At 38.9% G+C, this 13,973-nt stretch overlaps 1 protein-coding gene across 9 annotated transcripts in view; it reads right to left on the minus strand.

Annotated features, from left to right (window-relative positions):
• LOC137195243 (vacuole membrane protein 1-like) overlaps nucleotides 1-13,973 on the minus strand; it is a 66,790-nt gene that overhangs the window by 13,378 nt on the left and 39,439 nt on the right. For all 9 annotated transcript variants that reach the window (XM_067607439.1, XM_067607438.1, XM_067607440.1 and 6 more), the window contains 3 exons: nucleotides 12,508-12,588; nucleotides 11,963-12,079; nucleotides 7,326-7,387 (listed from right to left, as the gene is read on the minus strand). In XM_067607439.1, coding sequence (XP_067463540.1) covers nucleotides 7,326-7,387; nucleotides 11,963-12,079; nucleotides 12,508-12,588 — 260 coding nt within the window. The remainder of the gene's footprint in view (nucleotides 1-7,325; nucleotides 7,388-11,962; nucleotides 12,080-12,507; nucleotides 12,589-13,973) is intronic.

Raw genomic sequence — 13,973 nt, forward strand, 5'->3', positions numbered from 1 at the left:
TGCTAGGTAACTTTCAGCTCTCACGAGACCATGCGCACAGTTACCTTCAAACCAGACCCTACAGGTTTCAGTATGAAACCACACAAACGTAGTTTCTATATGAGCTAGGGCACACTGTGCTCTAGTTGGGTGAAATTCAGTGGAAACGAATAGTAACAGACTTTTCTCCGGTAACTCCAGTACTTCAGTACTTTTACAAGCATGCAAATAACTGCACTACTGTGAATACCCAGAATAGTTTGATTTGCATGGTTCACAGTGACTTGAAAGTTGAATTAATGTCTAGGAGAATTTGTGGTGGGAAGAAACAGATTAGATTGATTGTTGACTTTTTTCAATCACATTTAAATTTAAAAGAGACCTTGAAGGTATACTATTCAGGATTTTCCTGAAAAACAATGTATAGACTCATACAAAAGTAATCTCTCTCAATCAGCACTTATGATCCACTAGAAGTGTGTGGCAGTGTATGTATCTACAGAGACTCTGCCCTCTGTCTGTATATTCTTATTTCTTATTATTTTGCTGTGTTTGGGAGGCTTCTTGGCGTTAACCATTGAGCAGTGGGTGTGTAGCCGCCAGCCATCAACAGAGCGCAGGATGTGAGGTCGGGACTTGTAGCGTCGCGACTAGGTTACATCGCTGTCTCCGTCTCTCCTCTGCTCCACTCTGCTCTGTGTCATGGATATATATAAAGCTGCAGGTCTGTGTGTCTGCTTGACCGAGGGCGGGGCTGAGCAACACACACGCAGAGCAGAGAGGCCACAGCGGACAGGATGAAGCTCTGCATTCACACAAAATCCGGCCATGCAGCACCTTCCTGCAAAGTTGTGCGGAGGTGTGGGCGTGTTCATTTGTGCTTTAGAACGTAATCACTGTGAAACAATCAGAGCATAAAGTTTTATTTATCTGATTCACGGCTTTGTTCCCGCCGGCACTGCTCACTCTCTTCATTCACACTCTGGCTCGCTCAACCACAACTCCTCTCTCTCTCGCTCTGGCGTTGAGCTGGGGAGGAGGGGCCAACTTTTAATGCTGTGTTTACAAACACCAACAAACAAATCCTGCATAGTATACCTTTAACATAAACTATTACTTTAAGTGTTAATTGTGACATGAAAGTTGTGTTGCTGTTTCTCTCAAAACAATGTGTATTTCTCACCAAAGAGTTTAACACACAGCTTTGAATCCAGTTTATCCTGTGATCTATTTTGGCACGAACACAGCACCAAAACAAAGAAAAACCAGATCAGAGAGTGTAAATGAGAGAGAGTAATTTGAAAGTCTGAGAAGTAATCCAATTGATTTATGCTTACTCCAATAACAACCTTTAGACTACCTGGTTCAGGTGCTTCATACCGGTTAAAACAACTGGAATCTTCCTTTACTCTGATTATAATTACATTATTACAGTGCTGTGTGATCTGGAAAGTTCCAGTATGATCCAGTGAGTGGCTCATACAACCCCCGGCTGCCCTGCCCTGACCCATGACTCTCCCCTGGCCTCCCTCCGAGCAGAGCTGCCTGCTGTGATCCCCTAATGCTGACAGCCTTGTGCGGCAGAAGAGCCATCTGCAGGCCCATTGTGCTGGTAATGGACTCACGCCTCAGAGATGGACTCACATGTAAATGGGTGCATTCTCATGGAGACATGCAGGGTCCCCCCCCTCCACCCCCCCACGATCCTAGCACACCGGTTTCTACTGGATAATCTTTTCAGGTCTCGACTCTTCCTCTCTGCATCTCAATGGCTTTCTCCCCAAGAGCCTGACAGTGATAGTTCCTCCCTTGACACATGAGTCTGAAGGATTTGTCAAGCAAAGTCTAAGTCTAAGCACAATATACAAGTCAGGGAGAGGGGCTGATTCAATCAAGATGATGGATTATTTAGAACTGTCATTTAAAATACCAGTGTGAAGTCAGATAATGAGATGCAATAAGATGAAACTGTGATGGTGTCCCTCTTCCTGTCTTGTTTCTCTCTTTTCACTCTCAAAAAGATAATCATCACCATAACCTACCTCACACTTTGTCCTCTCTCAGACCTTTACAGAAACTAAATCCAGTCCCACCATTAACAAGGTGTAAACAAACTGGAAGTGCTGGTGATTCACCGTCTGCAGGAATCAACACCAAAGCAACCCGACGGACCTCATGACCACAGCTGTTCACATAATTAGGGAAGACTTCTGTTTTTTCCTGTTCACATATCATCACATATGACTGCTGGAAAACAAGCGGTACAAATCAGAGTCAGCAATTCAGCCTAAACACAGCGACTCAAAACAGATAAAACAAGGAGAGTCTGGAGGCCCAGACAGCGTGTCAAACACAGGAAAGCTCCCTGTTCCATTACTGCACACGCGGGTTGATTTTGAGCTCTTCCTGCTGTATATCACCACCTCACTGACCAATGAAGCACCAGCTCAGATAAGAGAAAGGAGGACAGGGAGGATTGAGCACAGAAAAAGATGAATATGTTACTCTGCAGTTATATGGAGCACATTAGCAGGGCTTTATCCTTTCTCTGTAGTGCTTCCAGGGTTATTGACTTCACTTGCTTATTAAATTCAAAAAAATTCAAGGGAGGAAATCTGCGTGTAGTGGGATAAGAAAGGACACTTGTCATTAATAAGTGTTTGACATCAATTTTAAAGGTTTTTCTCAGAGTGTATAGTGTTTAGTGAGAGATCCAGAGAGTGTAGGTATATAGACAGATTTGGGAGATATAATGTAATTTAAAAGTTTAAAATTAGTTATAAAAACAGAAGTACATTCATTTTCAAAAACAATGCCTGATATTTATTTGTTAATCAAATCTACAAACTCTCAAGACTTATAAAAGATGAGAAACCTTTGTGGAGTTTTTAGTGACTAGTGGGGGAAAAAAAAAAGCAAAACGAAGACTTAAATAAAAGCATGAAAGCATTTGATATATAACGGCTTCAGATGTTGATCAAAGCCTTATTCAATGTGAGTCTGCAGAATTTTCTCCTGACTTAAACAATGACTGTGCACGCACGGCTGGTTTTGAAGAAGAGACATCTGTACATTAGTCACAGGACGCAAGAACCTAACAAGTCTGATCAGACACACAGCTCCATCCAACCTGGTTATCAGTTCTTGTTATCAGCCCAAAAGGCATCTGTGAAGGCTTTTATTGTGACTTTGTGGCAGTTCAAAGCCAAACTATCTTTATTACTATCCAGGTACCGCTGACAGAAGGTTGCAGATTTAACCTTCATGCTCTGCATGGCAGGAAAACAAGAATTAAACACATCTGCCGGAAATAAAATAATCTGTTTCTACAATACACATGAAGAAGTAATACATCAGGTTTGAAATGTCTGACACACATTTTTTCGTCCCAAACAGACTGTAATTTGAAAAACAGTTGAAAAAGGAAGAATTCTTCACTTGATTGAACAACTGTCAAAGGATAGAACTTATTTTTCCACTTTTTTTTTGGTCTAGCTCTCAAAAGGAACATCAGACAGTCATAAATGTATAATGGAAATTTTAAGCCACTTATGTTCAACTTGTTCTAAAAAAACAGTCCTTTGCATATTCTCTACGTTTTATTTCCAGCTGGTAAAAAAAAAACAAAACTTTGGAGTTGGTCATTTTTGTTACCAGGGGTGATGAAAATGGCTGTTGACAGTTTTAGAGCCTTGTAAGCCTAAGATCCAAACCTCTCTTGTGAGGCTGAATTTCAGTAACACACTGTTTTCCATTTGTCATTCATAGAAAAACTACTTGACTTAAACTGCTGATGAATAAGTGAAAAGTTAAAAAAATATCCCTATAAAGGCCCATATTTGGAAATAAGATAATTTATAAATAAATTGAGCAAGACATAATGCATCATGACTATATCATGATGCACAGCTCTGATTGCCACAACTATTTTTCAAGTGCCAGTGTTGCAAAACAATTTTTTCTTAATGAAACCTTTGCAGATTTAGTGGACACTCCCTGATGAGTAAATACAAAAATCATCCGTTGTCATGATTGCAGGAATATTAACCAAATAAAACATGAACCTGACGATTCTGCTGTAACATACAAGTTTTACTTGTTTATAGTTATACTGCAGCATCTGGCCGGTAGCCTGTGTTTATATATTTTATAGTAATCTCTGATCTCATCGGCTTTCCACTGTCACATCTAAGTTAGGAAATATACATGCTACTCAAATATATAATGCTTGGATACGGACTCCACCTCACACACACACACACACACACACACACACACACACACACACACACACACACACACACACACACACACACACACACACACACACACACTTTTTGTTCTCATCAAAAGAATATGTTTTCACTACTATATACTATGAAACTCAAATCAGGTTTTTATAAAGAAATAAAGGTCACCCTACAACATGCGGTTCAGGGGATTCACTGGGTGAAATGACTCCTTAAGTTTTAAACAAACAGCATGTTACTATTTTGTACAAATTCTGATGGGATCATAGTGAAAGATGTTATTGTGTGTTTTGTCAGGAAACTGATAAATTATCTTAATTATTTTTTTTATTCATGATTAATTAAAAACAGAAATAACTTTAGAACACACTGAACAGTTATAGTATTGAACATGTGTTTTCTTATTTTTGATGTGAGTTTCAGTATGTCATCATTTAATATTTCAACACACTACTGTGCCCTGTGTGTGTGTGTGTGTGTGTGTGTGTGTGTGTGTGTGTGTGTGTGTGTGCCAACTAGCTCACCTGACAGGCAAAGAGCAGGAAATGAATTGTGTAGTATTGTATTATGTCATGCAAGAATGAAATCACTTCAGCCAAAGTCCAACGGTCACTTCAGTCACCCACAAAGACAGAGACTATTCTCTCAGTTTACACAGACTAAAGCCAGAGCCAAGCAAACAAAAACAAACTGAGCATCAATATTAAAAACCCACAATAAAGACACAATTTATGTCTATATTTAATCATCAGTAAAAACATTTAGTTCAAAGCAAATTTAATTTGATAATCAAAGACAGTTAAACATTCAGATCAAACAACAAATAAATTATTAGTGTAAGATTTTTCAGAAATAAACATTTCCTAAGAGCATGGCTCTAAATTATTATTTTAGGAATCTGTTAATGCAACATCAAGAAAAAAAAGTTTTGCTGAAAATAGCTTCCATAAACTCAAATCCAAATAAAACTAAAAAAAGCCCTCCAAAAATTTTACTGCAATTCCAAAAAGATTTTAAACACTTTCCTGAGATTTGCTGATTTATGTCAAATATGAACATCCAGGAGGTATAATCTAGAAGAGTCTTATTGAGGTGAATGTGGTTGAGGTGACAAAAAAATATTTGTAGGTGTTTGATAAGTATAATTGATTTAAAAGAACGAGGGCATCCAGAGGACAAATGTTTTAGTTTGTGAGTGTGTGTGGGTGTCAAGGCTTCATGTACGTGCGTAGAGGGTGGGGGCAACCGCAGGTGCCTGCAGTTTAGCAGTAAAGGTGTAATTTTTATTTTCAAGCACCTGCATAGTTAACACGACTCTGCGGTCTGTCTGCGCCTGAAGGGTTAAATTCGAAAGACTGTCACCCATTCATAAGGTGATGTGTGATTGAGAGCGAGACTAGCAGAGAGAAGAGGTGAAGGTGGAAGGGCCTCAGTGAGGAAGGAAGCTGACGGTTGACAAGTTGTAAAGAGGGAAACTTCCTTTAGAGAAGAAGCCAGCAGTGACTCAAACTGAAACCTGTCGATAACCAGTGATCTGTTGCTCTGAGTACGCAGCTCATTGAACTGTGACAGCCAGAGGGCAGAGGGTTTTCACAACCCAACACACACACGCACGTACTTATATGTAAACATATAGGGGTGTCTAAAAACTTTTTACATTTCTTGTAAGGCTTGTGTTAACCGAGCTTCACTGATCACACCTCGCTTGTGACACAGTTTTTGTTGCAGCATTAAAACTAGATTCACAAACCGTCTAAAAAAAAATAAATAAAAATTATATATATGCAGAGAAAAGAGCAATAAGAACTTGTTGAATAGTCTCTACCTGAAGTCTTACAAAATTCATTTTAGAAACGAGGGAAATACATAAAAAGACAACATGGCAAGGAAGAGAGCTGATGCAATCTCATCGCCTGATTTCAGTGCGGCAAGTGTGCGTGTGTGTGTCTGTGTGTGAGACAAGAAGTGTGCAAGTCTCTGTATTTGTGTGTGTGTGTGTAATAAACGGCACTCCCACCAGCAGGTGTGTCGATGGCAGTTTCCAGCTGCAGCGCCTGGCATCTCTACAAGGACACCCATCATGGCACCCATCAGCTCCCACACCCAGCAGCAAGGCTCATTCAACTCAACACTTATTTTCCAGAGGCCCAGAGAGAGTGTGCGTGTGTGTATGTGTATGTGTGTTGGTGTGATTTTTAGGTTTTAGCATTTTCATTAAATTGTTTTCAGTTTGACTGGTTTTATATCTTCCAAAACAATCTGTGGCTGATGGTTTCATGATAAAACGAGTCTTTTAATCCTGAAAAATAACCTCATGCACACTGTTGCTGATTCCAGTCGGGCCTACACAAGTACCGCCACAAATTAATTTCCTTTCTGAAATCTCTTATCTCTCTCACACCGGAAACTCAGACACTTTCTTCTTCGCTCCAAAGAGGTTCCTGCCCAATAAGCATTAGCACATCCTGCCTGAGAGGTCTGACACCCAAAGGGCCTTATGGAGGAAAAAGGTTGCATCATGGCGAGACATTGAGAAGCAGCCCTCTTTTTTTGGCTTGTGCTCCCTATGAGATCAGGTAGGTACAAGGCTGACGGTGGTGCATGAAGAGAGATAAAGCAGAGAGGAGGTTTCTGTGATAGACAAGAGTTCATCCTGTCCTGTGTAGCAGCCAGAACATGTTCATCCAGTGGAAAAATCCATGCCATTAATAACCATGTAGACTATCACAGCGGTGTGAGGAGCCAAAAGAAGAACAGAATGTGACAAAATACCCACGTTTCAAGGTCTGCTCAAAGTATTTCAAGCAGGATAAAGCAACAAGTCATCATCCCAGATCACCATGTTTAATTCAAAGCCACCTCTCACTCTGTGTGACCTTCATCCGAGTCACGAAAGAGGAGGAGGCAGATTTCACGCGAAGGAACATAAATTACCTGAATGCCACATGAGCATCTAAAAAAGGTCTCAACCGTCAAGTTCTGCATTAACTCTTTCATTTGTGATGCTGTACATCCCACAAGGTACTTTTGGTGAGCGCACACACGTATACACACACACACACAAACACATATACACACCCGTTAGGGCTTACTCACCCGATGAGGGAGACCATCTGCTCCACTATATGCCTGCTGAAGGTGACGATCACAAACAGTTTCTGTATGACAAAGAAACACACAGAGAAACAACGAGTCAGTAGCTGAACCATGAGGTCACTGCTAGGGTTCAGAATAAGGCAGTGTGTGCATCATACTTTGATAAGTAATTCCTTAACTCCCCCTCACACACTCACTCTCACACACACAAACACACAAACACACACACACACACACACACACACACACACACACACACACACACATACACACAAACACACACACACCCTTCCCATTACGCCAAAACTCATGCCTTGCACCACCAAGGCGGTTTGGTCTAAAATCAGCCATGAAGACGCCCTTTTGTCATGGAGGGCAAGAAATAAAAGGTCTGGGCTCTATGACACACCACCAACACAGTACACGAGGTCAGCACATCACACAGCCTGTTGTCAGAAGAGTCTGAGTCTGTGTGTGTGTGTGTGTGTGTGTGTGAGTGTATGTAAAGGATGGATGGCTGGAGGAATGGAGGAATCAAATGAGATGTGTCATTGCTTCAGAGGGGGTCTGGAGGCCGGCTCCTGTTCTGTCTGACTCCTGCTTAGTCACCGGGCCAGAAGGGACAGATAGGCGACTGGCAGCTATTCTGTCTCATATCAGCTCTGTGTCCTCTTGGAGGGGGGCAGCAACACGCACCCACTAATTGACCACATTTTTCAAGGTCCTTTTACTCTCCCGCAGAGTTGTAGTTGTTGTAGGTTACTGTATTCTTATAAACATGCGTTTGGACCACTAAAACGTGGTTTGATCTAGTTGCCATTCACATGCTGTTAGAAAGGCTTGACCCAACTGAGCTCTTGGCGGGTCCGTCATTACAAACTCATGTTGTGCAGAAAAGGATTGTTCAAACCCACATAACCTTATTTTAAATTCAAGTCCAGATCCTAAGGTTTCCAAAGATACTAAATATATACTCCTGAATTACAGGGAAAAGTGTATAAAATGATACACAAGACATCTAGAATTTTCCATTTTATGTAATGATGGATCCATAAAAATGTCATCTTGGATTTGAATATTTCACTCAATATAAATGTGTAGCTTGAATTAGGAGCTGGTAGCACATACAAAATAAATACAATTACATTGAACTTCATGAGAAACCTGAATATTTTTCATCATGCTTTTACAATTGGCTAAATGGCTTTGATCAAAAAAAATGAAACACTACTTTCTGACAGGCAGATTAGTCCTAATAGTAGACCTCAACTGGCTATTGAGTTAAGAAATTATACTAATTATATATTATTATATTATGTATGTATGCATCTATGTATGTATTATGTATTATTAATGATATATTGTCATATTATTATAATGATAAATAATATTATTGAGGTTTTCAGAGTCAAATGCCACAATGTGACCTGATGTGGAGGATTTTCACCACTGTTTAATGAGTTCCAACACAATTTTAAAAAAAATGAAAGTGTGAAATTCACTTTTTACATATTTTTACACATCACTTACGCTGCAGAACCATATAAAAGTGATGTTCTGTGTGTTGAACAGAACAGTTTCATAACTCAGCACCAGGACGCTCCAAGGACAATTTTAATTTCATGTGACAGGTCTCTTTGATCAGTACTTTGTCACAGTGTTCATTGTATGGTTATATAACATGTCATCCAGCTTGTACGTGTGTTGTCATTTGGTTGTCTTTTCATCTGTGTCAGTGTCAAGCATCAAGATCTTGTTATAGCTTTGACAGCATGAGTGAAAGACTTGCAGTCAAAATGCCACAAAAATAACAAAACTTAATTAATTAGCATCTGCAACAATTAAAAACATTTTCATAATGGAACAAGTAAAAGAAATTGAGCAATTAAAATATAGAAAGAGACACATACTATGGACCAAATGAGAGAGTTATATAGAAAGAAGGGGCAAAATGTGACAACACAGGACATGAGCCTATTGCACCTCAGTTTAACAACAACAATTTCATCAGACATACAGACAGCCAATAGACTGCTATTGGATAAATAGGACAATATTAGGAGGAGCCAACAACCAAACGGGGAGCATATCCTTTTGTTATTATTATTATAATTATTATCATGTATTTATTTTCTTCATTTGCTTTTCTCCCTCCAGTTGTATGTTAATGAGATTAATATAGATTGTTTATCTAACTTGTACACTCGCTTTTTATTTATTAGCATTCACCTTTCCCTGAAATTGAACTTGTATCATTGTATGACCTACTTACAATGACAAAGTGAATGAAAAAGGGCAGCGATATAATAAGTGAGAGACCTGTGAATAAATGGATGGATTACAGTAAAGATCTGAGGGTGAGTGGGAGGAGATGTGGGGGCTTAGAGGTTATATATATATATATGTGTGTGTGTGTGGGTGTGTGTGTGTGTTTGTACTTTAACTTATCTTTTATCAATTTTGTTATTATTATTATCTTTAGTTGTTTCTGGTTTGTTTTTTTGTTGCTATTCTTACTTTGTTTTCATGTCACCATGGTGCCTCACATTTTGAAAGTTATAAAAAAATAAAAATAAAAAAACCCATTTTCCATCGCACTATTTTTGCACCTCACACAAAGTAAACAAGAGACCCTCACTGCAACTTTGTCACCTCAGTTTCACTTATACTTTCTGGGGTAACGCATTTGAACACTGTGTTCGTGCAGTCACGTTTACAGAAACTGACAATTGATTTACGACCCCACAGAGAGCGAGGAGGAGGGGACAGCAAGATGGCCAACACAGGAAATCTGACTAAGATGCCTTAAATATGTCTACTTGGAAACTAATGGTGACATGGTCTTGACTCGCCGATTTCACTTCACTGATGATGCCGTTAAGAGCCTCACAGTCATATCCCTTTAGTCGTTCACACATAGGCACGGGGGAAGGGGAAAGCGTCAGTTCTCAATAGTTTACAGAAAATGACCTCTCATTATCAAGAACCGTGAGCTACATTTAGTGAATTGACACTAATGTGGAAGTGAGAACATCCTGCTTTGAACGCCTTGTTTTTGCAACTGTAGCAATACATAAATAGAGATTAAAATGTCACATGGTGTTACAATAACTCTGCGACTTCTGCTACACATAATCATTCCCTCATTTCACCTTTGCCACACCTCACAACTCCTCTGCCCTCAGCAAAATCACCTATCTCAAGGGCCTGAAATGTGTATTTCCATGGCATCATCCACCATCCTCAAGTGACCTGCTGTGTCACAAAGGCACTGACGTTAACTATTCAGCAGCATACATTCAGATGTGAAGCTTAATGAGCATAAAAGGCAGAAGCAGCACAGAATTAAAAAAAAAAAAAAAAGCCTCTATCCTTGGAGACTGATGAGAACACACCTGAAGCACAGGTACAAACCCAGATCAAAAACACGCTTTGAAGCATTGAGGCTGCTCAGAGTATTATGCCCACACACACATACACACACACACACACATACGCACGCACACAACAAGCTTCAAAATCCCCTTTTGTTCCCTCTTGGCCCATGAGAGAGAACATCACCTGCTCTCCCGTGTGCTTTATTCCTATACTTCTTGTTTTCTGCTCACACACTGTAGTAAATAAACCACTGAATCTGGTGCATTAGAAGCAAAACCTGAGCTTGAAAGAAATTAAACCAAGCAGATACAGGAGAGACTGGGGCCCCCCAGACATGCCGGAGAGCCGGGTGAAGTCTTTCTTTCCGTGAGCCAGGGAGGGACACACCTCTGTCAGTAGGGGCCCCTGGGACCCCTGGGTGTAATCTGGTCCTGTGTGTGTGATTGTGCCTGCCATGCATGCAACCCCTCCTTTCCTCCCTCTCTTCCCCCTCCATCTCTCCCTCTCTCTTTCTCCATCACCTCCCACAGACAATGTTTATCTGCTTTAGCTCGCGCTCACTAGGTTCACCCCCCGCCCCCACTTTTTTCTCAGTTTGGGCCAGGACAATGCTTTCTGCTTATGATAAGGAATGAGCCGAGTGGGGAAAATGCTTTGCTTTTAACCCTTCTTGTCTGTGTCACAACCAGTAAATTCCAGCATTTGCTTAGAAAACAGAAAGTCGAGCCCCTGACGGTAATCACAGACATACTGCAAATTCCTGGACGCAAATTGAGGATTTTCCAGGATTAGAAAAAGCATTTGTGATGCCAAGTCTCTTAACAGTAGTTTCTTATTCAAGGGTTAGGATGTATCTGTTACTTTCCTATAAGTTCTCAATCTGCTGTGGTCTGACCAGTTGACTGTACAATGTAGTAGGGCTGCTGCAGCTGCAATCACAAAATGGTTGACTGCCCCTACTTTGGCTGCACAAAATGGCCTCCTTACTGCCAGCAGTACAGTACAGAGATGCTGTGCATGAGAGTGATACATTATTTAACACACTTCTCCCTCTGAACTATATTAAAGATGTATGCATATTTCAAACTTTGGCACACATAAGTTTAGCTTTTTCTCTGCAGTATAGAATAGAAAAGATAAAAGACAAGTACTATATATCCAGTGCTCACAAGTCTCAGCAGTATTTTTATGAACACTCTTTTAGAAAAATCAACTGTGGCATTATTTATATAGATGTATAGTTTTTTACTGCAGCTCACCTGAATGTGCATTTTGATGACTGCTTTCCCAATGAGTGTTGCACCAAAAAAAGTCCAAAAGGGGACCAGAAAATGTCCACATGTTATTCCTGCCAGGTCAAACAAGGGATTTGGAATCTGGGAGGAAAAAAGCAACACAGATGATTAGACTTTATATTATATACAGTTACCTCAAGAAATACAAAACAAATCATATAGATAAAATGACAGAGATGAAACAATCTAACACAATAATAAAGCCCATTAAGTGTTTTCTCTTCTGCACATTTACCTTCCATGTGTATCCTACAGGGATACATACAGAGGATCACTGAGTGTGTCATAAGAATATCTGCTACTTATCAAACATACATTTTATCATTTTTTATTTTTTGTTCATATGTTGTGCAATTCAGCACAATTCAGCTTTTCCCTTGAATGGTGCACAAATGTCAATATAACACAGCAATATAACAGGAAATGACATAATTATTTACACTGATAACCCCATATCAGCAGTGAAAAATATTTTAGAAGAAAAAAAGATAATGTTTGATTTTACTTACAGAGGCACAGGCTAAAATGCCAAAGAATCCAACCTTCTGGATGAGTTTCTGCACTGCTACTTTTGCTCTGGTGGCAAAGTCCTGAAAAAAAAACAAAAGTGGGAAAAATGTGTGATTATATTTTCATGTGACTTGTTAATGTTAAGCTGATACTGATCACACACTGTACTTTAACACAGTACACAGTGTAGAGACAACACTTTATTAAAAGGACACATCAAAAACAGTGTTTTTACTAAAAAAAAGAAAAATAATACTAATGTATCTTTCTATCTGTTGCTGTAGATTTTCTATCAGATACATATGTTTAGCTTTATACATACTGGATTATATCTGACACTTTAAAACTGTTACAATGATTATTGGTGATCTACATCTCATATGATAAATTATTAACAATTAATTTTCTGGCAATTTTCAGATTGATACCTACATTTGTTTGGATCAAAATAAATAATTAGGCTACTGAAACATTAGTAAGAAAATTATAACATAGTTTTTTCAGTGCTTTTCTACTAATCTATTTGGAAGAGGGAGTATCACAGAGGTGTGTGAAATAAAATAAATATGTGTAACCAGCTGCAATGCTGTTTTTGAAGTGATTATTAATGACTGTTTTTAAACCAATTCAAATGCCACATTAAAACAAACAATAAATTTAGGATAACATCTTAATTTAGGATCACATTTTATATTCAAAGATCTACTTTTAGGATTTCTCCATCATCTCTGAATGTTAATGTTTCAGCTTTTTTACAAATTGTAGCCTGTGTACTCAAATTAAATCTTTCCATTTTATATCTAAAACCATACTGGTGTCCAAATGAAACGAATAATGAGTGAATAACTTGATTTTTAATCTCTGTTTGTTTCTAAATTAGTGTAAAGAAGAGAGCAGCTGAAGCAGCAGGGTTTTTTACTTCCCACAAATGTGTCCTCAACAAAATGTTTTAATCAGTTATTGCATAAGATGGCAACTGACAAACCCAATAATTAGTTTCTCAGAATTTAGATGTACAGTCATGCAGACTGTTTAGAACTTGAAAGTACATATATTGTAATACATTGTGCATCAGAAGGACTTTCACTTTGTAAATCTTAGAATGTGTGTTTCTAAACCCTCTCAAATTTATCTGCTTAATCTAAAATGATGTTAATCTCTAAAACCTCAAAATATTGACTCACCTGATAAAAAACATCTCAAAGGGAAAGTTCATTTATTTAAATGTTTGAATGAAAAAGTTGGGCTTTAGATTAAATAAAGTCCTGCACTTACTTCATGACCATCCTGCCAGCATAAATATCTCCAAGTTCACAGCAGAAAATACACTGATTCACTTGACACTTATTCTAAAAGACCCACAAAACTCATCTCTAAACATGTTTCTTCATTGTTGAAGAATGATAAACTGGTTTTAGCATGTCTGTATTTTTGCCTCTAGTGCCAGTTATCAATTACTTTGTCA

This window comes from Thunnus thynnus, chromosome 13 (genome assembly GCF_963924715.1).
Source record: "Thunnus thynnus chromosome 13, fThuThy2.1, whole genome shotgun sequence".
Classification (NCBI taxonomy): domain Eukaryota; kingdom Metazoa; phylum Chordata; class Actinopteri; order Scombriformes; family Scombridae; genus Thunnus; species Thunnus thynnus.